Source organism: Vigna umbellata, chromosome 8 (assembly GCF_029865625.1).
Source record: "Vigna umbellata cultivar VRB3 chromosome 8, Vumbellata_1.0, whole genome shotgun sequence".
NCBI lineage: Eukaryota > Viridiplantae > Streptophyta > Magnoliopsida > Fabales > Fabaceae > Vigna > Vigna umbellata.
The window spans coordinates 15,088,710-15,115,453 of NC_142172.1; the positions used below are offsets into that span (position 1 = coordinate 15,088,710).

Below are 26,744 nucleotides of genomic sequence, written 5' to 3' on the forward strand. Positions count from 1 at the left end.
TTTTGTTATAATATTTATAAGTATGGATTTATCTTGAAACGCAAGAAACCTAATTGTTTTCTTTTGTCATACATCTCCGGGAAAGGAACAGTCTCATGGGGTTCAAAACATTTTTCTTCCTATTGCTTGAATTTGATCAATGTCTAAATATGTTGGATAAGGATGAGTTTCTAACACTCTTTTCTTTCCTTGTTTGTAGTCATTTCTATTGATGATTAAATTTGCAGCCGAGACTTTCTTCCAGAGACCTTGTCTCCATCCATATCAGCAATTGCACTTGAAATGCGCTTGCTAACATTTTTTAAAAAACGTTCATGCAATATCACACGAATAGACTCTGCGTGTGTAAGAATTGGAACTTGAGAAAAGCATGATTTATCCAATACCAAACGTCTCAGATGAGGCAAAGAAAGGAACAAAGAATAATGTTCTCTCTAAGCTTCTGTTTGATGCTACGTTTCTTCAACAGTCATTTTAAGTAATACCTTTCCCGAAGAGGAGGCAATGCATGAGAGTCATTTCTATTGGTCGCTCGGCCACAAATATAAATATCATACTTATCTGATATATGATTCAACTTCAAACACCCCTTTCCATTCCATTCCTCTTTCTTCCACTTTTAAAACTCATGGCTGAATCGCTTCTTTTCAGCTCTGCAGAATCGCTCCTAGGGAAGCTTGCTTCTGCTGCCTTTCAAGAAGCTTCTCTAGCGTTTGGTGTGCACCGCCATCTTCAACAGATGAAAGAAACTATGGAACTCATAAGAGGTGTGCTCTTGGATGCCGAGAAAAAGAATCCGCAGAGCAGTGCCCTGAGCGAATGGCTGATTCAGATCAAGCACGTGTTTTCTGATGCTGAAGACATAGTCGATGATTTTGAGTGCGAAGCCTTGCGGAAACAAGTTGTCAACACCTATGGAAGCTGCTCAAGAAAGGTACGCCGTTTCTTCTCATCAAGTAATCCTGTTGTTTATCGTCTTAGAATGGCGCATCACATTCAAGACATCAACACCAGGTTGGCCAAACTTGCATATCAAAGAAACGTGTTTGGCCTTCAAGTCATTCATCAAGACACACGTGTCGTGCACGTGAGGGAAATGACTCATTCTCATGTAAACCCTTCCAATGTTATAGGGAGGGAACATGATAAACAAGAAATAATAAAACTTCTGTTGAAAGATGATCATGGCCAAAGTCTCTCAGTTATTCCCATTGTGGGAATGGGAGGCTCGGGAAAGACCACACTTGCTAAGTTGGTCTTCAATGACGCCACTATTAATGCATGTTTTCCGTTGAGGATGTGGGTGTGTGTCTCCAATGACTTTGAACTTAGGAATGTGCTCATTAAAATCCTCAATTCTGCTCCAAACCCAAATAGGGAAAACTTCAATAACTTTGAGACAGAGCAACTTCAAATTCATTTGAGAAATACACTTGAAGGGCAGAAGTCCTTGCTTGTGTTGGATGACGTGTGGAACGAGGATCGTGCAAGATGGGATGAGTTGAGAGAAATAATAGATGTGGGTGTTGAAGGGAGTAAGATCCTAGTGACTACTCGTAGCCATAAAGTAGCTGCCATTATGCACACTAAATCCTCAAATTCGTACCTTCTAGGATGTCTCTCCGAAAAGGATTCTCTTTCTCTATTTGTGAAATATGCTTTTGAAGATGGAGATGAGATGAAACATCCACAACTATTGAAAATTGGGGAAGAAATAGTAAGAAAATGTGGAGGGTTACCATTGGCGGTGAAAACGGTGGGGAGTTCACTGTTGTCAAGGGTTGACGAGAGAGAGTGGGAGAGTGTAAGAGACAATGAGATTTGGAATTTAAAACAAAATGAAAAAGACATTTTGCCTGCTCTCAAACTAAGTTACGATCAACTCCCTTCATACTTAAGACCCTGTTTTGCTTCTTTCTCCCTTTACCCGGAAGACACTTTTCTTTTTACTTCTCAAGTTTGTAGGTTATGGGGAGGACTTGGTTTTCTTCCACCACCAAAGGCAAGTGAATCAATGTTTGATGTTGCCACTCAATTGTTACATGAGCTATGGTCAAGATCTTTTCTTTCAGAATATGAAGACTTTGGAGGTGATTTCCGGTTCAAATTACATGATTTGGTGGTTGATCTTGCCAAATATATTGCAAAGGGTGAGTTTGAAATAATACAAAAGCACAATCCAAACTTATACAAGAATGCCCATCATTTGTTATTAATGAATAATAATTTGCCTGATCAAGCTCTTCTTCCCTCAAGTCTAAGAAGTATCATTTTTCCTAATGGAGCTAATAATGAAGATTTCTTGAATACATTGGTATCAAGGTGCAAATTCTTGAGGGTTTTAATCTTAGATATTTGTGATTACGAAAGTCTGCCTCGCTGCATCGGAAAGTTGAAACATTTAAGATATCTCAGCCTTTCGAACAATGAAAACCTTACGGAACTCCCTGATTCAGTTTGCAAACTTCAAAATTTGCAAGTCTTGAACCTTAACGGGTGCATAAAGCTACAAAAGTTACCCGAAGGACTAGGAAATCTAATAAGCCTTCGTCACCTGTTTATAACCACCAAACAACCTGTTTTTCCAGAAAAAGAAGTTGCAAGTTTGACTTCTTTAAAATATTTAAGTTTTTATTATTGTGATAATTTGGAGTCATTGTTCAAAGGAATACTACTACCCACTCTTAAAAGATTGACTTTAATTGATTGTAAAAGTCTAAAGACCGTGCCGTTCCATGCCATAAAAAATTTAGAGGTTTTAGTGATTTCCAACTGCAAGAAGTTGAAATTGTCAATGGGCCTTAGCGACGAAATCCTTTATTCAAGGTTGAAGCTTCTCATTCTTGTAGACTTGCCAAGTCTAGTCAGATTGCCTCGGTGGCTTCAAGGATCTGCCAACTCTTTACAGTCCTTAGCTATTGAACATTGCTTGAATCTTGAGGAGCTTCCCGATTGGCTACCAACTCTAAATTGTCTCCAACGACTTTCAGTTCTCTATTGTCCAAACCTATCATCACTCCCTCATAACATGCTTCACCTCACAAATCTAAAAGAGATAGATGTCACTGGTTCTTCTGAATTATGGAAAAGATACAGGCCAGGAGTTGGACAGGATTGGCACAACATATCTCATGTCAATCTTGTTTGGCAAGATTATCGATCAGAAAATGAAAAAGAATTAACAGTCAAAAGTTGAAGGTATATACTAATTTCACCATTTAACTTTTTTTATATTATTATTTTTCAACTATTCCTTTTTCTAATTTTAAATGATACATTATACTATTTTGTGAGTCCCTCCACATCAGGAACTGATCTAATAACATAAAGTTATGCAATCTCCTATTTACATGCAAACTATGTACTTTCTATAAATTTATACATTTTTTTCTCACTTCTGAACTTTTGAAACAATGTTTTTCTTTTATACAAAATAAAGTGCCGTAAGCTAATATTTGATAGTAATAGTGTAAACATCAAGTATAGATCAAACCAAGAAGAAAAATACATGTAGCCTTTTATGCTTTGTTCACTTTAGATAATTTGGGAGAGAATGATTGAATGGATTTGAGGGGATTTGAGGATAATTTTTTTGTTGTTTGTTTGAGTGGATTTGGAAGTAACTGAAAGTGGATTTGGAAGTAAAGTTTGTGAGAATTAGTATAAAATTTGATTGATGTGACAGATTTAAAAAATTTATTTGATTGTTAAAAATTAAAGATTACCAAAATGTCCCTATTTATTAAAGTAATATAAAATTATAATTGTTAATGTTATATTTAATTGAAAAAATGTTTATAAAGAGTGAAAAATTAATATTCATTATTAGAATTAATTTTAATATTGTCAAAAAAAATTATTTTAGTAAAATAAATTTATTTTTAGTTGTAATATTATTTATTACCAAGTGGTATGATTTTTAAAGAAAGAAATAATTAAACAAAAATAGGATATTACATTAGATAAAAGTTTTATTTATAATTATATTAATATAAAATTATTTATTTTCAAAAATAAATAAAATATTTGTAATATATACTTTTTTAAAATATATTTAAATATATATAATTATTCTTCAAATTGATTAACACTTTATATTCATCATTATAGTTAAATGAGATTATAACTTAATAATTGAATCAATTTAGCGTCTAACATTTAATAAAAGTAATACAAGTTTAATTATATATATATATATATATATATATATATATATATATATATATATATATATATATATATATATATATATATATATATATATATAGGCTTAATACCCTCTTTGGTCCCCAGTTTCAGTGGTTAATGTCAATTAAGTCCCCATTTATGAAAGTGCTTTTAATATGTCCAAAGTTATTAAAATTAGTATCAATTTTGTCCCTTCCGTTAACTATTAGGAAACGGAGTTAATGCGTTGATGATGTGGCAGTAATTATTTGCAACGTGGAAATAGCTTGTTGTGTGTGTGGTGACGTGTATGTTACTGATAGAAGTAACTCTGCTGTATTAAAGATTGGGTAGGGCAGTGATTTAGGGCACAGAAAAAACCAATAAGGGTCTTCTTCTCCATTACGCCAGAGGTCTTCTTCCTGAAATTTTTCTTCTTCTCCTCTGTGTTGTTATTGTTTACGATTTGGATGTTTATGTTGAGTTGGCAGTAAGGTCGTGGTTCGTGTTTCGCGGTTTGTGGTGGCCGAGTTCGTGTTTGGTCGTTCACAGTTGGTTGGCGAAGTGGTTCATGGTTGGTGGTTGTCTCGCTTTGAGCTTCGCGACGTATTGGCAATGTCTTTCAATCAAGGTTGTTCGTCTTGCTCATGGGGGAGCTCTCGTGGTGCTTCATCGAGGGGATTCGTTGCAAACCAAATATGCCATTGTGGGGAGGTTGTTGTGTTGAGAGTGGCAAGAACAGTTAAGAACCAGGGGAAGCAATTATGGGGCTGCCCTAATTACAAGGTTTGTAGTTTAATTTTTGTTATAAATTGTTTTGGTGATTAACTAAATGTTTATGGTTGGATACTTTGAACAGCGGACAAGAAATGAAGAATTTCAAGGATGCAACTTCTTTAAATGGCGTAATGATGATAATGTAGATGATGGTGGTAGTATTGTTGCTTGACAAAGGAGAAAGATTAATACTCTGGAGAAATCTCTTATGGGTTGTCAAAAAAGGGAGAAGATGTGGTTAGGGATGGTATGTTTGATGGGGTTGATGAATATCATTGTTGTATGTATTTTGTTTAGTAGTCCATGATGTGTTCTACTATGATGAACATCATCATTGTTTATTGTAATATGATGTTTTGTAATGAATGAGAAGAACAGTTTGGCCTTATTGTCAAGAGCATATTAATTTGTGGTCTGAATTGAAATGTTGTCTGATATATACAACATAAGCACTGTGAAGTTTAATTTGAAATAAAAATAAACTAAAGAAGTTGTTTAAGCACAATCATGGTTTAAGCACATTCATGAAGAAGAGGTTTAAGCACCTCATAAGTGTAGATGAGGTGACCTGGACTGAAAAATATGAGTACCTGTAATGTTTACATCCAAAAGATAAACTGGAAATGAAATTGGAAATGTTTACATTATAATCAGAAATTGGAAATGAAATTGACATCCAAAAGATAAACTGTCATTGACATTGAGATTTTAAGCATCCAAATACATATTATAGTTAACAAAATACCCACATCACAGCTAACAAAATAGCCACTTCAAAATGGAGTTCAAAGTACAACTGAATGTTTACAAAGAAGCCAATAATGGCTGTAATACTTAAGCTAAAGTTGATCATACTGTGATGTCAATGTTCAAAATACAAGTGAAGTTGTATATAACTTCTAAAGTCCTGTTGTAGATGGTTGGGTTTGAGGTTCCTGACTTGGTCCTGTACTGTTCTGGGTTTGTGGTGCCTGACTTGGTCCTGAAGTTGGCTGGGTTTCAGGTTGCTGACTTGCTTCACATTGGTTTGTTGGATGACGTTGTGGGCATGTATTTCTTTTGTGACCAAGTTGTCTGCATATGGAACATCTCTTACGAGTCCCATTTTGCTTTAGTTGTGTCTCATCCTTCTTCAGTTCCCAAGCCTCTAGCCTTCTCTTCTTTTTTGGTCTACCAGGTAAAGTCCTTTTAGGTGGGGGCAAAACATCAGGCTGAGAAGTCATTTCCCACAGTTGATGACAGTTGACAGGGTATATGATTGGGATGTATGTTTCTTGGTATGTTGACCTTCTAAACCAATTTGGCACGTAGTCTTCCCCATTAATGTTTAAGAAATTCATTGCAGCTAATGCATGACAGCATGGCATGCCTATTAAAGTCCACTTTCTGCAAGTACAATCCAATTGGTCTATGTCAACCACATACTTCTCACCAATCATTGAAGTGTGTCTGACCTCAAATATTTTATCTCCTGTCCAACTGCAATGACAACCAATTTAAATAAGTATATATAGAAACAAAAATTATAACATGAACATTAAATCCAAATTCTTATGTGCAGATGTTGACATACCTAGGTAGCCAAAATTGAGTCATGTGCAATTCCTTTTGAAATCTTTTTTTTATCTTTGGGCAAAGATGACCTTCAAATGTAGTTATTTTCTGTCTATTTGTTGACCATCTCTTCATGAGATACAAACGAATGTCTTCCATCATTGTAATGATGGGCTTACCTCTTGCATGTAATATGACACTGTTAAAAGCTTCAGACATATTATTGACTAAGGTGTCACATACAGCTCTACCCGTAAACCTTGAACGTGACCAAAATCTAACATAAGAAAAAAACAGTTACATATAATCAGCTAGGCAAACAAACAAGAAGAATGGATTTCAATATATGTTACCTTGGTGGAATTGCTAGCAAGTGTTTAAATGCATCTGGATTTACATCTTTAATATCTCTCATCACTGCCTCCCATGCTACAGGGTGTGTAGATGAGGCTGCCTTCCATAATAGACGTCTTAGAATTTGGCCAGGAAATTTCTTCCTAAAATTTGCATAAATATGGCGAACACAAAATCTTTGCTCCACACCAGGGAGAAGTTCTTGTAATGCTGGCAGAAGTCCCTATCACAGTTCCAAACATGAAGTTATACACGGTATAATACAAAAGAAGAAGGTTTGAAAGATATATAACAGCATTGGGCTACGTTACTTACTTTTTGTTGATCTAAAATATATGTGCTAGTTGAACACAGCTCTACACCACCAAGATCATCAATGAGCAATTGTAAAAACCAATGCCAACTGTCCTTATTCTCCACTTCAACAACAGCATATGCCAAAGGACACATTTGGTCATTCCCATCTCTTGCAACTGCAGTTAACAACTCACCTCCATATTTTCCTTTTAAGAAACAACCATCTAAACCTATAATAGGCCTACAAAACACAAAGCTGTCTTTACAGGCCTTCAAACACACATACATTCTCTTGAATATTGGATTGTCCTCATTAGGTTCAACCTTGACTTTCACAGTTGAACCAGGATTAGACCGAAGCAACTCATTTGCATAATCATAAACTCTTTTATATTGTTCTTTAAAATCACCCTCAATTCTTTTAAAAGCCATTGCTTTTGCCCTACAGGTAGTAGACCGAGAAACACCAATGTTCCACTTCTTAGAAACTTTGTTTTGGAGGTTATATAGATTAATATTCGGATTCTCTTTGATGGTCTTTTCTAACCTCCCACTCAACCATTTTGAAGTCATTAAACGGATGTTAAATTCTCTATTGCATGTGTGCTTGTCTATAATCTTTCTCAGCTGTCATGTATCTTCAGCTGCCTTATATGCACAATATGCATACCATGAACATTTACCTTTTGCCCCACAACATCTGACACACACTCTTCTTTTGTCATTTTTGTAAACTTTTAACTTCCTTCCATTCTCTACTCCATACGTTCTTATAGCTTCTGTAAAATCTTTTTTCTCAGCAAAATAGGTGCCCACTTCCCATTGATGTTGGTCCATACTTTTGGGCATTGAAAAAGTACTGAAATCACCATACCCATCTCTATCATCATCATTGGTGTTATCACTTTCAACAACACTGTTCAAACTCTCAGATTCCCAATCACTTTCTGATAAACCCCGAGGTCCCCCAAGTTCTATTTGGTTACTAGCTTCAAATACATCACATTCCACTTCATCTCCATCGTCAGTGGAGACATCCTGTTCAGACCCAGTCCAACTTCTAACATCATACTCATCAGCATGTACATCACCCTCACCCTGTCCATCCACACCATTACCATCTACCTCAGTCACTCCCTCAACTTGTACATGAGGCTCTACATAAGCCACTCCCTCAGCCTGAACTTGTACCTCACCTTCTATCACACCATCTAGATCAACCACTGCTTGAACTTCAACTTCTACATAATCTTCTATAGCACCATCTACTTCTCTCACTGCCTGAACTTCAACTTCTACATAATCTTCAACACCAACATCTACATCAGCCACTGCCTATACTTCAACTTCTACCTCACCTTCTACCAGAACATCTACATCACCCACTGCCTCTACTTCAACTTCTACCACACCTTCTACTTGTACTTCAGCCTCTACCTCAGGCTCTACATTACCCACTGCTTGAACCTCTGGTTGACCAACCTCCATCTCAACACCCAATTCAACACTCTCTCTGCCAACTTCTGCTTCACCACTAGGTGCCACAATATCTGGTTGGGAAGAGTATTCCAACTCCAGAATATACTCAGGCTCACACACCTTGTGTCTAACATAAACGTGACCTTGACCATTCAACATAGCAATATTCACTACATGACATGCACCTTTGTCATCTAATAAAGGTTCCATACAATCTTCTAACACAGGACCACGACCCAATGAATACCACAAAGCCTTTACATTCCTATAACCCATCTCCTTAAGAATGCTTAATATTTCAAAATAACTCCATCGATCTGGATCAATTTTTAAAGTTGTGGTTTTGACCATAGTGGTATCTGAATGTTCCATTATTCTCAAATTTCCCCGCATGGTAAAACACAATTTAAACGTCTGAGTTGGCCATCTAAACTAATATAAAAATTGTTTAAAGTTAATGATTGCTTAACCCAAATGTTATCTACCCAAAAAACAAGTAAAACAAAGCAAAAACACTATTACAAAAGAACAATTACAAAACCAGAATTACAAAAATAATCAAATATTGTCCACAAACCATCACGGGGGACCACAACCACAATGGCGCAAGAAAAAACAAAGGACATGCACAGATAATGGGGGACAATAAACAGACAGACCATAAACAAACTTTTGGGGGGGGACCATGGTGGAAGCAACCAAACACAGATAAAAGGCTACCATAAACGCACCTTGGAATCGCGAATTTCGTAATACCCACAAACGTCTCAACGCACCTTCCAAATCCAACGAAGATAGATGTATCCACGATTTCTGTGCTCGCAATCTTCGTCAGCGACAATGACTCTATCTACTCTATCTACTCTCCCACACTTCCAATTGCCCTAATCTCGCGTATCAGTGCCCTAAATCAGATTTTCCCCAAATTAAAAATCCCATTCTTTAATACAGCAGAGTTACTTCTATCAGTAACATACACGTCACCACACACACAACAAGTTATTTCCACGTTGCAAATAATTACTGCCACATCATCAACGCATTAACTCCGTTTCCTAATAGTTAACGGAAGGGACAAATTTGACACTAATTTTAATAACTTTGGACATATTAAAAGCACTTTCATAAATGGGGACTTAATTGACATTAACCACTGAAACTAGGGACCAAAGAGGGTATTAAGCCATATATATATATATATATATATATATATATATATATATATATATATATATATATATATATATATATAATAACAGTTAATAGTGCTTATAATTAAATTAAAATCAATATTTAGATAATTTTGTTGAAAACTAATTTTAAAATAATTATCTTTATTTAAATACAAGAAAAAAAATATTTTTATACAGGAAAATATATATAACTGAAAATAAACATTAAAAATAATCCAACAAAATTTTAGAATCTAAATAACTCGTTCTAATTTTTTACTTTATATTTGAAAAAAAACTTTAGATATGTTATCAAAAGAGAGTTGAAAAATAAACTGGGTGTTCTACAAATGGGGCAATCAAAGTGAGAATAGAGCCATATGTCTATGCAAAGAACGTGAACATAGTGTTTGCATTGTGGAAGCTTCCTCACTTCTTCTCCTTCTTCGTAAACCGATAAGCAAACGAGGCTCAAAATCTTCCAACTTTTCTTTTTCTTTTGTCACCTCTTCTCTCTTGTACTTGAAGCTCGAAAGCAACTGTCTCTGTCGGTTCTCCAAGCTCCTCTTTATCTTCGAAACCCCTTCAATATTTGTTCCCGCACCATTGGGACTCGACCCCGGACAACTGCAAGTGGCTGCGTTTCAGGAGGAAGACGTTGTATACGGCCAGCACTATGGCGGCGGTTCCCACCACCACAAGACCGTAGTACAACATGGGCATGCTGTTGTTGTCGGAAGAGGAAGAGGGCGGAGGAGGGGATGAAACTGTGAAAGGGCTTATAACACACAATAGAACCGAATACTAGGCGCATAAATTAATTTTTTGCAAGCACTGGAACCGGATACGTGATATTTGAAATCGAATACATGTGTTTTGCAACTTTTGCTAAAAGTTGGAACCGGATATCTCATAGACAGGGAACCGAATACACGACCATCTTCTTGAAGAACTGGAATCGAATACATGAAAAACAACTTAACTCTTTTTCAACCGCTGCTTCAAGCTCCTTCTTTGTCATTTATGAACCCCTTTCTTCGTCATCTCAGCTCCAACCTACAACAACTACATCAAAATCTGAAAGAAAGATTACTCAGATGAGAGGGCATATACAGCTGGTATTATCATATGTATTAAGGGTAAAAAAGTCTTTTACCTTCAATTCATCGCAAATCTTTTCAGCACAGTGGGTGATACAAAAAGGAGGTATCCGGCAAATTTCCTCAATTTCGTCGTCGCAAATCCGCGAAAATGAACAACACTGTCATTTGGACTCATCGCTCGCAAACCCGCATAAACAGTAAAATTTGTTCATGGGAACACATCGTTAATGTTCCATACATAAAACTAAGTAAAAAGACAAATACACATAGTCTTCTACTATAAATATATTTTTCTTTTAACTTGAGAAATCGACATTAAAAATTCATATCACCTATTGTGATTTGAAAAAGAAAAAGTCTACGCATCACGTAACTTAGAATAATAATTTAAGAGGAGTAAGCATTTTTACAGGATAAACATAATAATATTTTAATAATAAAAGTATAAATGGATTTTTTATTAATTAAAGTTCATTTTATAAAAATTATTATATCTCTAATTTTTTTCTTCTAAACTTTCTCTCTACCATCTCCATATTTCTTGTTTCAATTTTCATTCTTTTGAAGATAAAAAATAGTAGAAGTATTCCTAATGAAGAACTTTACAAATTCACCTTAGAAGGAAGAACAAAGTAAGTTCAATTTTTTTCCTTTTTTAGGTCGTTTTGCTTTTTGAGTTGCATGTGGGCAAAGATGTTATACATGCTCTTCAAATTTGCTCAAAGTGAATCTATGTTGTTCTATGATCATGGTGATATGTTTAGATTTTTAATTCAAGTTTTATATATCTAGTTAAATTAGTGAGGAATAGAGTTGTAAGGAGTAACTAAGTAAAAATGACAGTTTAACTAATGTAAGGGGCATTAATATTTAATTCTAGCAATTTTTTTCTCTAGATGAATGTTTGGTACATTGTCTTTTTTACCATAAATTTGGTATATGCCTGTTATTTGATTGATTGATTGATTTGGTTCAATGTGTGATAATGGAATGAATGAGAAAACTATATTACATGATTAAGCCTGATATTTGAGTTGTGTTTGAGTTGAGAATATGAAGTCATTTGATATAATGCTCATAGTATATTTGTTGTATGATTGTTTGGAGTGGTTCAAAGTTGACAATTGAGTTAAGTAATTATCTTATGAGAGAACATTTTATACACTATTTTGGTAACCATTTAGGAGTTTGCAAAGAAGGAAAAAGGACAGACAAACCAATTGCACAAATCAAATTACTAATTCACAATGAAATTTGGTGGGGCACTAGGAGGGCACAACCGGGTGCTAGTTGGAAAACGCCAAGTCAATGACTCTAATGACCATAGCACTAGGTGTCACGCTGAGACCGATGATGCTCACTTGACAATGACTCTCAGTTGTATAGAACGTCTAGTTATTATCTCTTAAATTGTTTTGAGGATTGAAGTGATAAAAAAGAATCATGTCATTTTGTCTTGAGTTTTGGAGCTATAAGTGAAATTCTCTTTACTGCATGATTACAATTGAGAAGATATTTATTTGTTCTGGAGATATTATGATAGGTTGATAATAACTTTCATGAGAACATCAAAAAGTTTAAGTTTGAGGTATTTTGATAATTGTCATTATTATTGTTTTTATTATGTTTATTTTTATCTTTTATTGGTATTTTTATTATTACTTTTTAAATAATAAAGGTTTTATTAATTAATTTTGCAAAAAAAAGTCTTTGATTTTTATTTGTGAAATATTTTGTAGATAAGTGGAAATCTCAAAAGATTAAAGAATATATTAAAGATCATCCTTTAGATACAATTCATTCAAGTATAATTTTCAAGCCCAGTCAATGTAGACCAATTCTTCCAACGAACAAGACTAAGTCTCCTAGTAAGTAAGGTCAAGCCGCCCAACAAGCTATGCCGATTTTCCCAACAAGAATGTTGGACCTAGTATGTAAAATTAGGTATTTAAATATGTTTTCATGAGGGTTTTAGTATCTTCTTTCATTCTCACGACTGAAAATTGCCTACGGTGCTAAAGAAAGGATCTTGAAGACTCTTTGGGCTTCTAGGAAGCTCTCCCTTCTCCTCATTAGGTCTTCATCTTCATCCATGGAAGTTTTTCCCCCTTGGGGTTTAGGAGGAATATAGGTCATGAAATTGGAGGTGGAGATGCAAATGGAAGGTGTCATTGGAGCATGGAGCAACTACCAAGAACCTTGGGAGAGGACTTGATTCTTATCTATGGTTTCAATTTCTTTTATATTCTTCAATTTTATAAACCCTAGGTTCTCCATTAAGAGAGCTAAACCTTTTTGTTGATATTAGATGTAATAAATTAATTTCTTGTGTATTTTGCGAAGTTAATACACATCCTTTCCATGTTCATTGTTAGTATTTGATTTATATACTTAACACTTGTTGTGGCTTGAACACTCATGGCTTAATTGTGGTTCTCGAGGTGTTGGAAAATGTCTCTTAAACCTAGAACTGAAATTAAGTACCTAATGAAAATTGTATCTAGGGATACAACTTTCTTCATTAGTAATCTTAACAACACTTAAACTTAATGCATGGTTTCACTTGTTGATGATCCAGGGGATTTGACTTTAATGAGTTATCATAGGCTCAAAGTCTCTAAGGATAGGATTTGAGTATATTTGTGAGTTGATTTTAACATGAAATTAGAATTGAGACATTTGTGAATACATGAGAAGAAAGTGAATGAAATCTAGTATTGATAATTGTAAATACTCTATGTTAAATTTTTTATTGCGCTCCAATTGTATGATAAAAATAAAAAAAGAGTTTCTTTATATTTTTGTGAGCTTTTTTGTCTAATTGAGTTGTGAATTGCAAGAGTTGTTAGGTGTTCCACAAGTCTCTTCGGAAGACGATATCTCACTTTTTATTTTATTACTTGTACAATTTAATACATTTGTCAACATCTTAAAAGGTTATATATTTGTATGTGTGATTTAAATTTTAGAATGTAAAAATTATCATTAGCTTACCCTTTACTCTTTTAGTGGTGGTTATTTTTTTTTCACCAGTGCAAAAACAAACTTTTAGGCTATCAATTTAAGTTTGTTCACAAGGAAACCGACTTAAAAATTGTGCGGTGATATTATTGTAAATAAAAGGCATTACTTAAAAATTGTGGGGTGATATTATTGTAAATAAAAGGCATTACTTTAAGTTTGTTTGTCTCATAGCATACTTAAATTTATTTTTTTATGTTTGTTTGAAGAGAAACACTTAAATTTTGCATATGTTTAGTTTTCTAGTAGACTTAAATTGATGATTTTAAGTATGTTAATCCTCCAAAAGACTTAAATTTATCTTTTAACTTCTGTTAGGTCTCACATTCGCGGTGCTACACAGATTACTAATTCCCACACGATATTTCTCCTTCCCCATGATGAATTGGGTCCAACCAATGGACCCATAAAAAGAAAAATAACTAAATAAAGGTCAATAAGAAAGTCAAGATCTATCAACTATGCAATATCAAAAGCACCCACCAAGGCCATCCATGTTCGCCCAATGACATGTACAAGTCACTCAGTGAGAGACTGCTCAATGAGAAACACAAGGCGCTCAACGCCAAGCGTTCCAGTAGCCTCTACTAGTCATTCGTGTGATGTTGCTCTCAGCAGAAGTTTTTTGCACCCAACGTCAATGTGCTGAGGCATCTTCATGTTTTGTTTTTTGTTTTTACACGTGTTTAACCATTTAAAACATGCACCTCCACATGGCATTTGATAAACAAATCAAGGCCGATGATCAACCATGTATGAGGCACGAGCAAGGGGCTGATTTCATTATAAATTCAACACCTTATACCATGGAAAAATCACTTTTGGAAATAGAGTCCTTGAACCTCTTCTAGCCTCTCTCCCTAACTAGACAAACTATCTAACTCGAATTCACACCATACACAACACCATAGTCACCAAAATTCGTTTCTAGTTTTCACCTTATTTTCGTTGCATCTTTCACAATTCATGGTTGTCCAGCACTAGTTTACTACGTGGAGAGGTTGGTTTCTCATTTCACATGAAGCCTCCTTCATCACCCCATCTCTCCTCCAATGATTTGCTCCCCAACAACTTTCGGCGGGGTACCAACGACAACGACGACTTTTGACAGCGTACCAACGTTACGTTTTTCTGGATCTGTAATAATTCACGTTGTTCTCCTCCAACAACGATTTATGATCCTTTTCTCCCCTCCAACCGGTGGCGTCCACTTTCGGTGGCAGATCAACGACGACGGACTAACGGCCTTTGCAACGACAATTCTCTCTTGAAGTACAAAAGCATCTTTGTCCCAATAGATGTAGTGACAATTCTCAATATATGAGTTTGTTTATAAAAGTTTGACACTTTAAATTTCTAAATTTAAATTGTGTTGTTGTTGATGCTCCATGTTTTCAGTAAGAATACTAGGTAGTTATTAGTATAACAATTTTCGTAGCCACACGAATTTACTATAATACACAAAAGTTTTTAACTAGTTTGACTTGAATGAAATAATGTTTGAGTTGTACGAGAAGTGTGAAAAACAAGTTTGATGTAAAGATAGTATTGATTTATAGGAGTAGCAAAATACTAAATTAGTTTTGAGTAAAAGATTAACTTCAAGATAATAAAGATGTGTTAGAGCTAGATTTCACTATTTTGTTTCTCTCTTGTATTGATTCAATCATTATTTACAAATATGAAATTATTCATATTCTAGTGTTCTCTTTAAATGTAAATTTAGGTTCATTCCTGAACCTACAACCTAAGATCATCAAACTTTAGTATGATTTCTCGATGATTACTTGAATGAATCAATTGCATTAAGGTTAAGACTTTAGAGTCAACAAAAGCCTTAATTCTATTCCTATCATCTAAAAGCATAAGGAAGATTAGTTAGACCACAACGTGAAATCAGTTCCCACTCAATCTCAAGCCAGTGAAATAAGATGAGTGATTAGTTCATCCAACAACAAGCATAAACTAATTCACAATCATAAAATAAAAGCATACTTTTGATAAATAAAGCAGTACCAATACAAGAGAGTTCCAAAGGGTTACATCTTTACTTCAACAATTAAAGACATTTAGCTCCTCATGATAGATGAAAATAATACAATATATTGAAGACCCATAGTCTCTTATACCTTCTAATAATGTTATACTAAGTACAAAGGTAAGTGTCTAAAACGATTTCTTAAAAATCTCCCAAAATAACCTTTTCAAAAACTCTGTCTAAACAGGGTACAACTTTATTTAGAAATTGTTTAGGGCAGTGCTCGACAGTGCATTATTGGCTCCAACTATAGAAGTTTCCTCCCTAATTGAGTTTGTTTTTGTGGCGTAAGCCTCATTCTTTGGTGCTTCAGCTCCTAAGATAACTTCCTTGGAAAGGAGTATTCATGGCTTAGCCTTAGGTTTAGTTCTTGAGGTTTCCCTTTCCAATGGGTTTGTTTTTGTAGCTTAAGCCTCAACTCTGTACCTCAGTTACATTAGTGTCAGTTTTGTCCATAATTGCTTGAATTTCATTTATTTTCTTTATTTCCTTCATCAAACAAACCAACTTATAAAATCCAATACAATGAATCGTTAGCTATTAATGATAAACTCACAGTGCTATTAATAAGACCATCTTTGCCCCTTTCTTTAAGTTTTCAAGTCCATATACTTTCATGATGTTTACTTTCCATTTTATCTAAAGATTCCTATAGGTTTTCAAACCTCCCTTGATGTGTGAGTACATGTAATTGCATTCATGTCTTAGTTTAGGTCATTTGCATGCATAATTGCATTCATTGAAGGATTTAGTCATGGATTATCTCTGTTTCGGATCATACATTGGCATTTTGTGTTTTTATTGTAGATTGATGATTCTAAGTGCCAAAATCACAATTTGGAAAGAATTGATGTACAAGATACCAAGATGAATCCAGAGAGTTCAACAACCAAGCTGTGAACAGTCTCACAACCTGTGGAGTTACATGTGGATGTTGCTTCTAAATGGAGTTGCAAAACAGAAAGTTCAACAACTGTGCTGTGAAAGTTCCCACAACCTGTGGAGTAATCTGTGGATTCACGAAAGAAAACAGAATTAAAGCAGAGAAGAACACAAGCAGAGTGGGGAATTTTCCATGGGCTGTGAAAGTTTCCAGGAGCAGTTATTGAGCAGTTAGTGATCTCTTTTATGACTGATTTAAAGAGATTAAATTAAAGGAAAATTGGAGGAAGTTAGGGAAAAGGAAAACCACTCTCCTAAAAAAGAGGAATTTGTGGAAATGATGGGGGAGGAGGAAAACACGGGGAAGGGTGAGACAAAAAGGGGGAATTCAAGCACAACAAAGTTCTTCTTCTTGATCTTGGTCTTCTTCTGTAGCTTTTTCAGACTTTTGCTTTAGGACTTCTCTTACATTATGCAGAACTAAATTTCCTTTTGTTAGTGGATTGATGTAGTACTTTAGATTATATTTTCTGAACCTTTTTCAATTGATGTTAAGTTCATTATAATTATCCCAGTGTTCTATTTATGTTTTAATGTCTATTCTATGAGCAGTTTCACAGTTGGGAGATTGGGAATTGCTTGCGTTTATAAATAGAACAGATTAGATGCTGTCACAATTGGGAAATTGGGCAGGACTAGTTAGTTTGAATTGAGATATGATTGTTCTTCATGATCTTGTTGAATTTGTAATTGGCCTAAGGGATTGGGGATTCAAATTCAAGGGATACGTTTGCCTACTAAGGGATTAGGGGTAAACAAGCTCTAAATAAACTCAAGTGGATAATTATAATTTACACATCGATTGAAAAGGGGAGGAAATTATATGAAAAGGTATGAAATCAATTCTCTAACATTGTTTATACTATTTGAATTTCCATCACTTGTTTATGTTCATCATTCTACTTGACAATCTTTGTTGCTCAAAATTAAGTAAATTAGTAAACTAGTACTCAACTCATTCAATCCTTGAGGACGATATTTTGTTACTACAATTACGATTGGTACACTTGCCAAACGTACATCAAGTTTCTGGCGCCGCTGCCGGGGATTGATTTTAGTTGATATTAGTGATCTAATTAGCTTAAGATTTGAGTTGTTATTTGTTTTTAGTAACGTATAATTTTTGTGCAGTGTTTTTGTGTCTTTAAGTTGTTTATGCGAGGTACTGTTGCTCCGGAAGATCTACTTTTTGATTCAGAAATTGAACGCACAGCACGAAGCAACAGAAGTAGTGCAAGAAGAAGAAAGCGAGAAAGAAGAAAGGAACAGAGACGAATTGAGCAAGAAGAGGAGACATCAACAATGGCAGAAGAACAAAATCCGAGAAAGACTATACGTGATTATTCTATGCCAGATCCTAATGGTTATCAAGGAAGCATTGTGAGACCTCCTATTCAAGCCAATAATTTTGAAATCAAGCCTGCCTTGTTACAAGTCATTCAACAGAATCAATTTGGAGGTGCAGTTTCAGAAGATCCTAATTCTCACCTGGAGAATTTTCTGGCAATCTGTGATACTTTGAAGTATAATGGAGTTTCAGATGATGCAATTCGTTTGAGGCTTTTTCCGTTTTCACTACGGGATAAAGCTAAAAGCTGGCTTCAATCACTACCTCAAGGAAGTATTTCTACATGGGAGGATATGGCTAAAAAAAAAATAATCAAATACTTCCCTCCTTCCAAATCAGCGAAAATGAGGAATGAGATCACCTCCTTCGTGCAGCAAGACAATGAATCCTTATATGAGGCATGGGAAAGATATAAGGAACTAATGAGGAAATGTCCACATCATGCTCTACCGGAATGGTTGCAAGTGCAGATTTTCTATAATGGTCTTTCACCATCTTTTAAGGCAATTTTGGATGCAGCAAGTGGAGGATCATTTAATCTGAAAACACCAGAGGAAGCTTTGGAGACTCTTGAATTAATGGCAAACAACACAGTGAATATGCAGTTTGATCGTCAAAATAGAAAAGCTGGAGTGTTGGAGGTTAATACTTTGGATGCTATCCTAGCCCAAAACAAGTTATTAACACAACAGATCACTGATTTGACTCAGAAGTTGGGAAATATGCAAGCAAATAATGTGAATACAAGATCTCCAGGGTGTGATTTTTGCGAAGGAATGCATCAAAATGGTGAATGTCAGGCCACTCACCAAGAGGTACAAGTAAATGCAGTGGGACAACAACAAAATCAATTTTCTACCAACTTTAATGCAAATTGGAGGCCCCAACAACCTAGACCTTGGAGTAATCCAATCCAATCTAACCTGCCAAGGCCTCCATATCAATATCAAGCTCAACCCAGCAATCAAGGGAACAAGATGTCTACGTTGGAAAATGCATTAGAGAAGTTAACAATGCAAACTTCTACCTTTGTGGACCAGACTTCAAATTTCATGAATGAGACAAGGACTAATTTCAAGAACCAGGAAGCTTCAATCAGAAATTTGGAGAACCAGATTGGACAACTTTCAAGACAACTCTCAGAGAGATCTCCTGGCACATTCCCTAGTGACACAATACCAAACCCAAGGGAACAATGCAAGGCAATTCAATTGAGGAGTGGAAGAGTGTTAGAGAATGAAAAAAGGAGTGAGATGGAGAGAGAGAAAAAGAAAAGAGTTGATGAAATAGTAGAAGAGAGTGCTGAAAAAGAAATTGAGAGAAAATGTGAGGAGAAGGAAGAGGGAGAAAAAAATCAAGAGAGTGAGAAAAAGATGCGTGAGTATGTCCCTACAATTCCATTCCCTCAAAGGTTGAAGAAGCAAGAACAAGCCAAACAATTTGCAATATTTCTTGATGTTTTTAAGAAGCTCCACATTAATATTCCATTTGCCGAAGCATTAGAGCAAATGCCAAGTTATGCTAAATTCATGAAAGACTTGCTGTTAAAGAAAAGGAAGCTTCAAGAAGATGAAACAATTATGCTCACAGAGGAATGCAGTGCAATAATTCAACAAAAATTGCCTCCAAAGTTGAAAGACCCAGGAAGCTTTGTCATTCCATGTGAGATTGGAAACATAACTGTGGGTAAAGCATTATGTGACCTTGGAGCAAGTATCAATTTGATGCCTTTGTCCATTTTTAAAAGGTTGGGTATTGGTGAAGTAAAGCCCACTATGATAACTTTACAATTGGCAGACCGATCAATGACTTATCCTTATGGAATTGTGGAAGATGTTCTAGTGAAGGTGGATAAATTCTATTTCCCAGCTGATTTTGTGGTTCTTGACATGGAAGAAGATGCTAAAGTCCCAATTATATTGGGAAGACCATTCTTAGCAACAGGAAGAGCATTGATAGATGTAGAACAAGGACAATTGATGTTAAGAGTGGCAGATGAAAAAGTCACATTTTCTATGACTGAAGCAGTGAAGCACAAACTTGACAGAGAGGACTGTTTCAAAGCTGAAATACTTGAGTCTCTTGTGTTGAAGGAGATAAATTTCCATGTAAAGCAGAATCCATTAGAGAGAACTCTACTGTCAGGAATGGAAGCAAAGGAGTTGAAAAGAGAAATTAATGATGAAGAGGTGGTGAAGTGTGCTCATCAATTGGAAGTGCTGAAGCCAATATTCAATTCCACTAGAGGAATAGAAGATTTACACAAGAGTGAAGATGGAGGAGTAGAAACGTCCAAGGTGGAATTGAAACAACTCCCTTCTCACCTTACATATAGGTTCCTTGATGAGCAAAAGCGTAATCCAGTAATTGTGAGCAATGAACTTTCATGTACTGAAGAAGATAAACTTTTAAGGGTGTTGAGGGAGTATAAATCGGCCCTTGGGTGGAAAATTGATGATTTGCAAGGTATTAGTCCTACTGTGTGCATGCATAAAATTTATTTGGAAGAGGATTGTGAAGAAGGGCTGATAGCATTTAGGTTGCATAATGTGTCTTATAGACTCCCTTTAGCTGAGCTCAATGCAATCTTTGGTTTCCCAACTGGAGGTGAAAGGAACTATCCTAGAAGTTTTGATGCTTGGTCTTTTTGGTATCAATTGTCTCAATCAAGCTCTTTTGTCTCATCTGATTCCAAGGAGGCTAATATCCAACACCCCTGTTTTAGATATGCCCACCGCCTCATGGCTCATACACTATTTGCTAGGGGTGATAGTCATTCTACGGTTCGAAAGTCAGAATTATTATTCTTGTGGGGTATGGTTAACGATGTTCCATTAGACTCAGGAGCTTGGTTGGCAAGGCAGTTTCTCAAGGTAGGAAAAGCATCCTCTGGGCAAATAGCAATTGGTGGCCTGATCACCATTATTGCTTTGCATCTCAACATTTCTTTGGAGAATGACAAGGCAATCTCAGGGAATTCCCGAATTGATTTGGAAATGTTAATCCATAATGAGATGCTGGTGAAAAGGGAAGATCACTATTGCTTAGTCATGAGTGCTATCACAGGATTGCAACCTCAACGTCTTCCAAATCCAGAGTTCACCTCAGTGCAGGGTAAAGATAGCTGGACCTTCTCTGCTTCTCAATGCCAAAATCCCCTTCATCATGATCCAGAACCGTCATCTCACATACCTCCAGTTCCTCGGCCTTCTACGGCTGACACTAATGCTCATATCCAGCAGTCCCTTACTGAACTCAAAGCACAACAACTCCTACATTATCAGGAGTTCATCCAATTTAGGGACAATCAAATTCTTCATCAGCAGAAGGTGGAACAACTCTTACAAGAAGTTCTCACCAAGCTCAACTCTAGTCATCATTAATCTTGTGAGTTCTAACCCCCTGTAATTTTTTTTACTTTCCATACATTGGGGACTTTGTAAATATGTAGGCTTAGGGTGTTTGTATGTATGACATCTTACATTTTGCATTTGCATGTGCATTTAACGTTTATATGGAAATGTATCATTTTAGCTTTGAGTTCTATGTTTTGAACAATGATATTTTCTAAGCACATTGTGAATAGATTTCTGATTGCTTGTTGGGAAACTTCACACACTACACAGTGCGATTTGACACTAAGATACTAATGGAAGATAATATTTGGGGAAAGGATAGAAAATATTTTCTGTTAGGTTTCTATGGTGACACTCACTGCACTTGGTTACTGGAGAATTGTCTGTCAAAGTTTATATATATATAAAAAAAAAAAAAAACAAAAACAAAACAATAAATTGCGGAATAAATTGACACCCCTTTGAGACTATATGTTACTGGGGAAGAGACACTCCTTTGAGACTGAGTGTGGCAAGTGGAAGACCCATGCTTAGTTGACAGGTAAGTGTTTTCTAAGTGAGGAACCTAATAGAAAATCTTTTTCAGGACACTTCAATGTCAAATATTATCTGCCTTAATGTCTTGTGTCATACCTCAATTCAGTAATTGCACTTAGGGTCCCAATAAGTTAGTCATTATGCTTGAAATTTTGTGAAGTATGGGCTTGAGGAATATCATTGTTTGAACTAAACTTGAAATGAGATGGTATGTTTCCATTTAGGTTTTATATCATTCTGTGTGCATAATCATTCTGTGTTAGTTGAATTCTCTTTGCTTGAGGACAAGCAAACGTCTAAGCATGGGGTATTTTGATGTGTGAGTACATGTAATTGCATTCATGTCTTAGTTTAGGTCATTTGCATGCATAATTGCATTCATTGAAGGATTTAGTCATGGATTATCTCTGTTTCGGATCATACATTGGCATTTTGTGTTTTTATTGTAGATTGATGATTCTAAGTGCCAAAATCACAATTTGGAAAGAATTGATGTACAAGATACCAAGATGAATCCAGAGAGTTCAACAACCAAGCTGTGAACAGTCTCACAACCTGTGGAGTTACATGTGGATGTTGCTTCTAAATGGAGTTGCAAAACAGAAAGTTCAACAACTGTGCTGTGAAAGTTCCCACAACCTGTGGAGTAATCTGTGGATTCACGAAAGAAAACAGAATTAAAGCAGAGAAGAACACAAGCAGAGTGGGGAATTTTCCATGGGCTGTGAAAGTTTCCAGGAGCAGTTATTGAGCAGTTAGTGATCTCTTTTATGACTGATTTAAAGAGATTAAATTAAAGGAAAATTGGAGGAAGTTAGGGAAAAGGAAAACCACTCTCCTAAAAAAGAGGAATTTGTGGAAATGATGGGGGAGGAGGAAAACACGGGGAAGGGTGAGACAAAAAGGGGGAATTCAAGCACAACAAAGTTCTTCTTCTTGATCTTGGTCTTCTTCTGTAGCTTTTTCAGACTTTTGCTTTAGGACTTCTCTTACATTATGCAGAACTAAATTTCCTTTTGTTAGTGGATTGATGTAGTACTTTAGATTATATTTTCTGAACCTTTTTCAATTGATGTTAAGTTCATTATAATTATCCCAGTGTTCTATTTATGTTTTAATGTCTATTCTATGAGCAGTTTCACAGTTGGGAGATTGGGAATTGCTTGCGTTTATAAATAGAACAGATTAGATGCTGTCACAATTGGGAAATTGGGCAGGACTAGTTAGTTTGAATTGAGATATGATTGTTCTTCATGATCTTGTTGAATTTGTAATTGGCCTAAGGGATTGGGGATTCAAATTCAAGGGATACGTTTGCCTACTAAGGGATTAGGGGTAAACAAGCTCTAAATAAACTCAAGTGGATAATTATAATTTACACATCGATTGAAAAGGGGAGGAAATTATATGAAAAGGTATGAAATCAATTCTCTAACATTGTTTATACTATTTGAATTTCCATCACTTGTTTATGTTCATCATTCTACTTGACAATCTTTGTTGCTCAAAATTAAGTAAATTAGTAAACTAGTACTCAACTCATTCAATCCTTGAGGACGATATTTTGTTACTACAATTACGATTGGTACACTTGCCAAACGTACATCAAGTTTCTCATTCAATGCCAACACTAATTTCTGTTCAATACAAAACACAAGAAACATTAGTGCAATTTAGTTCAAAATTAGTGCAGCTAGCAGTCCAATTCAGTTTATAGTGTAATTCAGTTCAATTCGTCTGAACTACTTTTTAGTTAAGTTCAGGTGAACTATTTTTTAGGTCACTAAAAGTTTTAATAGTTCAATGTAGTTAAGCTAATTTTTTCCCGCCTACATTATCATGAACATTGTATCCTTCTTCATGAGTCAAGTTTGTTTCTCTATCAACTTTGTAAGTACTTGAGAAAGTAAATATGTTTTTTTTTCTCGAGTTGTTACATAAAACACTGATACTTGTGATGAGTGCATATTATGCCCACATTTATGTTTTAAAATTCAAATTTTTATGAGATTCTTGTGCTTAAATGATTGATTTAAAATAAGATTTGTGATGATTGAATTTATCGGGTTTGGGAATTAAAGAGGCTTAAAATGTTATTTTAGTTGCATAAATTATTTTGGATAGTTTAATGTTTATTGATGCAGCTGGAATTAAAGTGTGAATTGTAATTCTGAAAAAGAGAGAAAAGGCTAAAGTGCAATTAGAGGAAATTTCTGGATTTCTGTGCAATTTTGAATAAAATAACAAGGGTTGAAATGTAATTTTGGGCAAATTTATTTTAAAAGATAATTTGGAGAAAATATATCTTAAGATATTTTATTTGATATTGTTAAATAATTACCTTATTTAACTATATCAATAAATATCAAAAGATAATATTTGCCAAATCTTTTTGAATCTAGGAAAGATATTATCAAATATTCTCAAAAACTGATTAAATTTGTTGAATATTTGAAAGATATTAGATATAAAATAAAATATCTTATCAACAGAAGATTCAGAGTCCAAGCCCAATCAAGCCTATATAAAGAGACCCTGGGGAGGCATAATTCATTCATTCTTTCATACTCCTCCACTGGAAGCAAACATCCACCACTCCTCTCATTGGAAGCAAGCATCCACCACTCCTCTCACTTTTCTTTCATCATGTGTTTCACTCCATTCATGGAGGGCTAAGCTTCTAGGGCTATTCCACTGTAATTTCATTATGGATTATGAGATTAAGTTGAATTAATGCAATTGTTTCTTTTTATTATTGATTTGAGTTATTCTCTTTCTATGTCTTTCATCTCTCAATCATATTAAAAGCCATGAATTTTGCATCAAAAGGTGTTTGAATATACATGCATATTAATCATATGAGTTCAAGGGTTTCTAGGTTTGATTGAGAATTTACTTTGGTTAAATTTAGGAAATTTCATATGATTAAACGGGTTTTTGCTATCAATTGATAATGTACTTTGGTTGGTGGTAATAATTTCAACTATAATTAATTGAGAATTTACTTTGATTAATTAGATTTTAATTTGGTTAGGAATAGACATGATTAAACACAATAGAATTTGATTAAGAATGTACTTTGGTTGAATTCATTGTGAATAATCTAGAAGGGTCTTACATTTCATTGAGAATCTACTTTCTTTAATTGCATGATCGTGCTCAAATTAATTAAAAATGTACTTTAATTAATTTGAAACTTAAACAATAATCAATTGAGCAATGATCTGTGAATAACCGATGATGAATCTATCTTGGAAAAGCAGTGGAATTAGCCTATTTCATCATAATTGTTTTTAGGTTTCGTATTTGTTCCTTAAACATTCTTCCAAAATTAACTTCATTAGCATAGTTTCTCACTTTTATTATAAAGCATTGCATAACATTCATAACATTCAAATATTGAAAAGCAATTTTGTATTCATTGGGAGACGACTCAGGGTTACTTTAACCCTATCTACTTTCTTGAATACTACTTGGCAATACTGAAATTGCCTTGAAAAGTAGTATTAATTTGTTCAACGACAACGTATCAACGTGATACTACTATTGTCACGTGGCATTGATACTGACATGTGGCACAATGTTTACTTGACATGTGAACAATATTTTTAAATTTTAAAAATTTAAAGAAAAAACAAAAAAAATCCACAAACTAACACATGATATAACATGCCATTTTAATAGTTTTAATATTACTATGGAAGCATCACATACCCAATAAGCAAGAATAATTAACTTTAAAGAAAGCATATAAAATATCATTACAGTTATTTGATCATAACCATAACATCAAACTTTATATACAACGAACTTATAAAACGAAGAGTGTATATACAGAGGCTAAGGGTCTTAAGATAATTTTACATACATCAACTATACATGGGAAATACTCTTATTATCTATGCATTAGTACTCTCGCCGCCCAATACCTATTCTACTAAAACAACATCCCCTACTCACACCAATCAGGTTATCATTGCAAAAGAGAAACATGAGCAAACATACAAACAAAACAAAAGAGTAAGCTAATTTTACCAAAGAAATAAACATGCAATTTAGTTCAATAATATATCAATTTCACTCTCAAATTTAGCAAACCATAAGTATACACATCGACTCTAGACTTGACCATCCAGATACATGTATCGATGTCAAACTCTGGCAAGTTATACACTTGTAGTGGTAAAACAACTTCGCCACCTAAACTACCACACAAGGTTAGTCCGTAAACCACCTATGGCCAAGGAATAAGACCTTAGACTAGGACTTTCTACTACTCCTCATGACATAACTCACCCTGCTCTACTTGAGATTGGATGGTTATTGGAGTGTCAAGATAACCCCTAAAACAGAATCCCTACATCAATGAATACACTCCTTGGAACAACCATAAGAACTCCCCTTGGAATTTGTTTCACAACATTCTTTAACCATACATACAACCATGTTTACAAACCATCAAACATCAATAATTCCACACAAGTAGGCATTCAAGCTATATAAACCAGTTAAAACTAAACAAGAATCAGAAAAACACAGAAACACTCATATCGCTCAACGTCTTGGAACAAAATTTCTCTATACCTATTGTGAAACAAT

General features: G+C 34.9%; 3 protein-coding genes and 1 non-coding gene across 5 annotated transcripts; 2 read left to right on the top strand and 2 right to left on the bottom strand.

Annotated features, from left to right (window-relative positions):
- Positions 1-483: 483 nt before the first annotated feature.
- On the top strand, positions 484-5,323 carry LOC124847693 (putative disease resistance protein RGA3). Of its 2 annotated transcripts, XR_015781501.1 has the most exons (3): positions 484-3,198; positions 4,659-4,953; positions 5,027-5,323. XR_015781501.1 is itself a non-coding variant. In XM_088096076.1 (2 exons), the coding sequence occupies exon 1, from the start codon at positions 569-571 to the stop codon at positions 3,194-3,196; it is 2,628 nt and encodes an 875-aa protein (XP_087952202.1). In that variant the 5' UTR covers positions 484-568; the 3' UTR covers positions 3,197-3,198; positions 4,659-5,323. The 2 variants fall into 2 exon arrangements, 1 of the variants encoding a protein (XP_087952202.1); XM_088096076.1 differs by having other exon boundaries at positions 4,659-5,323.
- Positions 5,324-5,843: 520 nt separating this feature from the next.
- LOC148194102 (uncharacterized) lies at positions 5,844-7,722 on the bottom strand. The gene is made up of 4 exons (XM_088097109.1): positions 7,168-7,722; positions 6,852-7,075; positions 6,641-6,775; positions 5,844-6,423 (listed from the first exon to the last, which is right to left on the bottom strand). Exons 1-4 carry the CDS (start codon positions 7,720-7,722, stop codon positions 5,844-5,846), a joined length of 1,494 nt encoding a protein of 497 aa, XP_087953235.1.
- Positions 7,723-18,059: 10,337 nt separating this feature from the next.
- LOC148194103 (uncharacterized) lies at positions 18,060-21,635 on the top strand. Its single transcript, XM_088097110.1, has one exon. The coding sequence runs from the start codon at positions 18,060-18,062 to the stop codon at positions 21,633-21,635; it is 3,576 nt and encodes a 1,191-aa protein (XP_087953236.1).
- On the bottom strand, positions 18,594-18,700 carry LOC148194104 (small nucleolar RNA R71). Its single transcript, XR_015781810.1, has one exon. It is a non-coding gene; the product is annotated as a small nucleolar RNA R71 (small nucleolar RNA).
- Positions 21,636-26,744: the final 5,109 nt, after the last annotated feature.

Excerpts from the sequence above, each read along its gene's own strand:
- LOC124847693 (XM_088096076.1), top strand. The coding sequence starts at position 569 with ATGATTCAACTTCAAACACCCCTTTCCATTCCATTCCTCTTTCTTCCA.
- LOC148194102 (XM_088097109.1), bottom strand. The coding sequence starts at position 7,722 with ATGACTTCAAAATGGTTGAGTGGGAGGTTAGAAAAGACCATCAAAGAG. Across the intron at positions 7,076-7,167 it reads ATATTTTAGATCAACAAAAA|GGACTTCTGCCAGCATTACA; the intron begins GTAAGTAACGTA and ends GAACTGTGATAG. Across the intron at positions 6,424-6,640 it reads ATGATGGAAGACATTCGTTT|TTGGACAGGAGATAAAATAT; the intron begins GTATCTCATGAA and ends TTGTCATTGCAG.
- LOC148194103 (XM_088097110.1), top strand. The coding sequence starts at position 18,060 with ATGCGAGGTACTGTTGCTCCGGAAGATCTACTTTTTGATTCAGAAATT.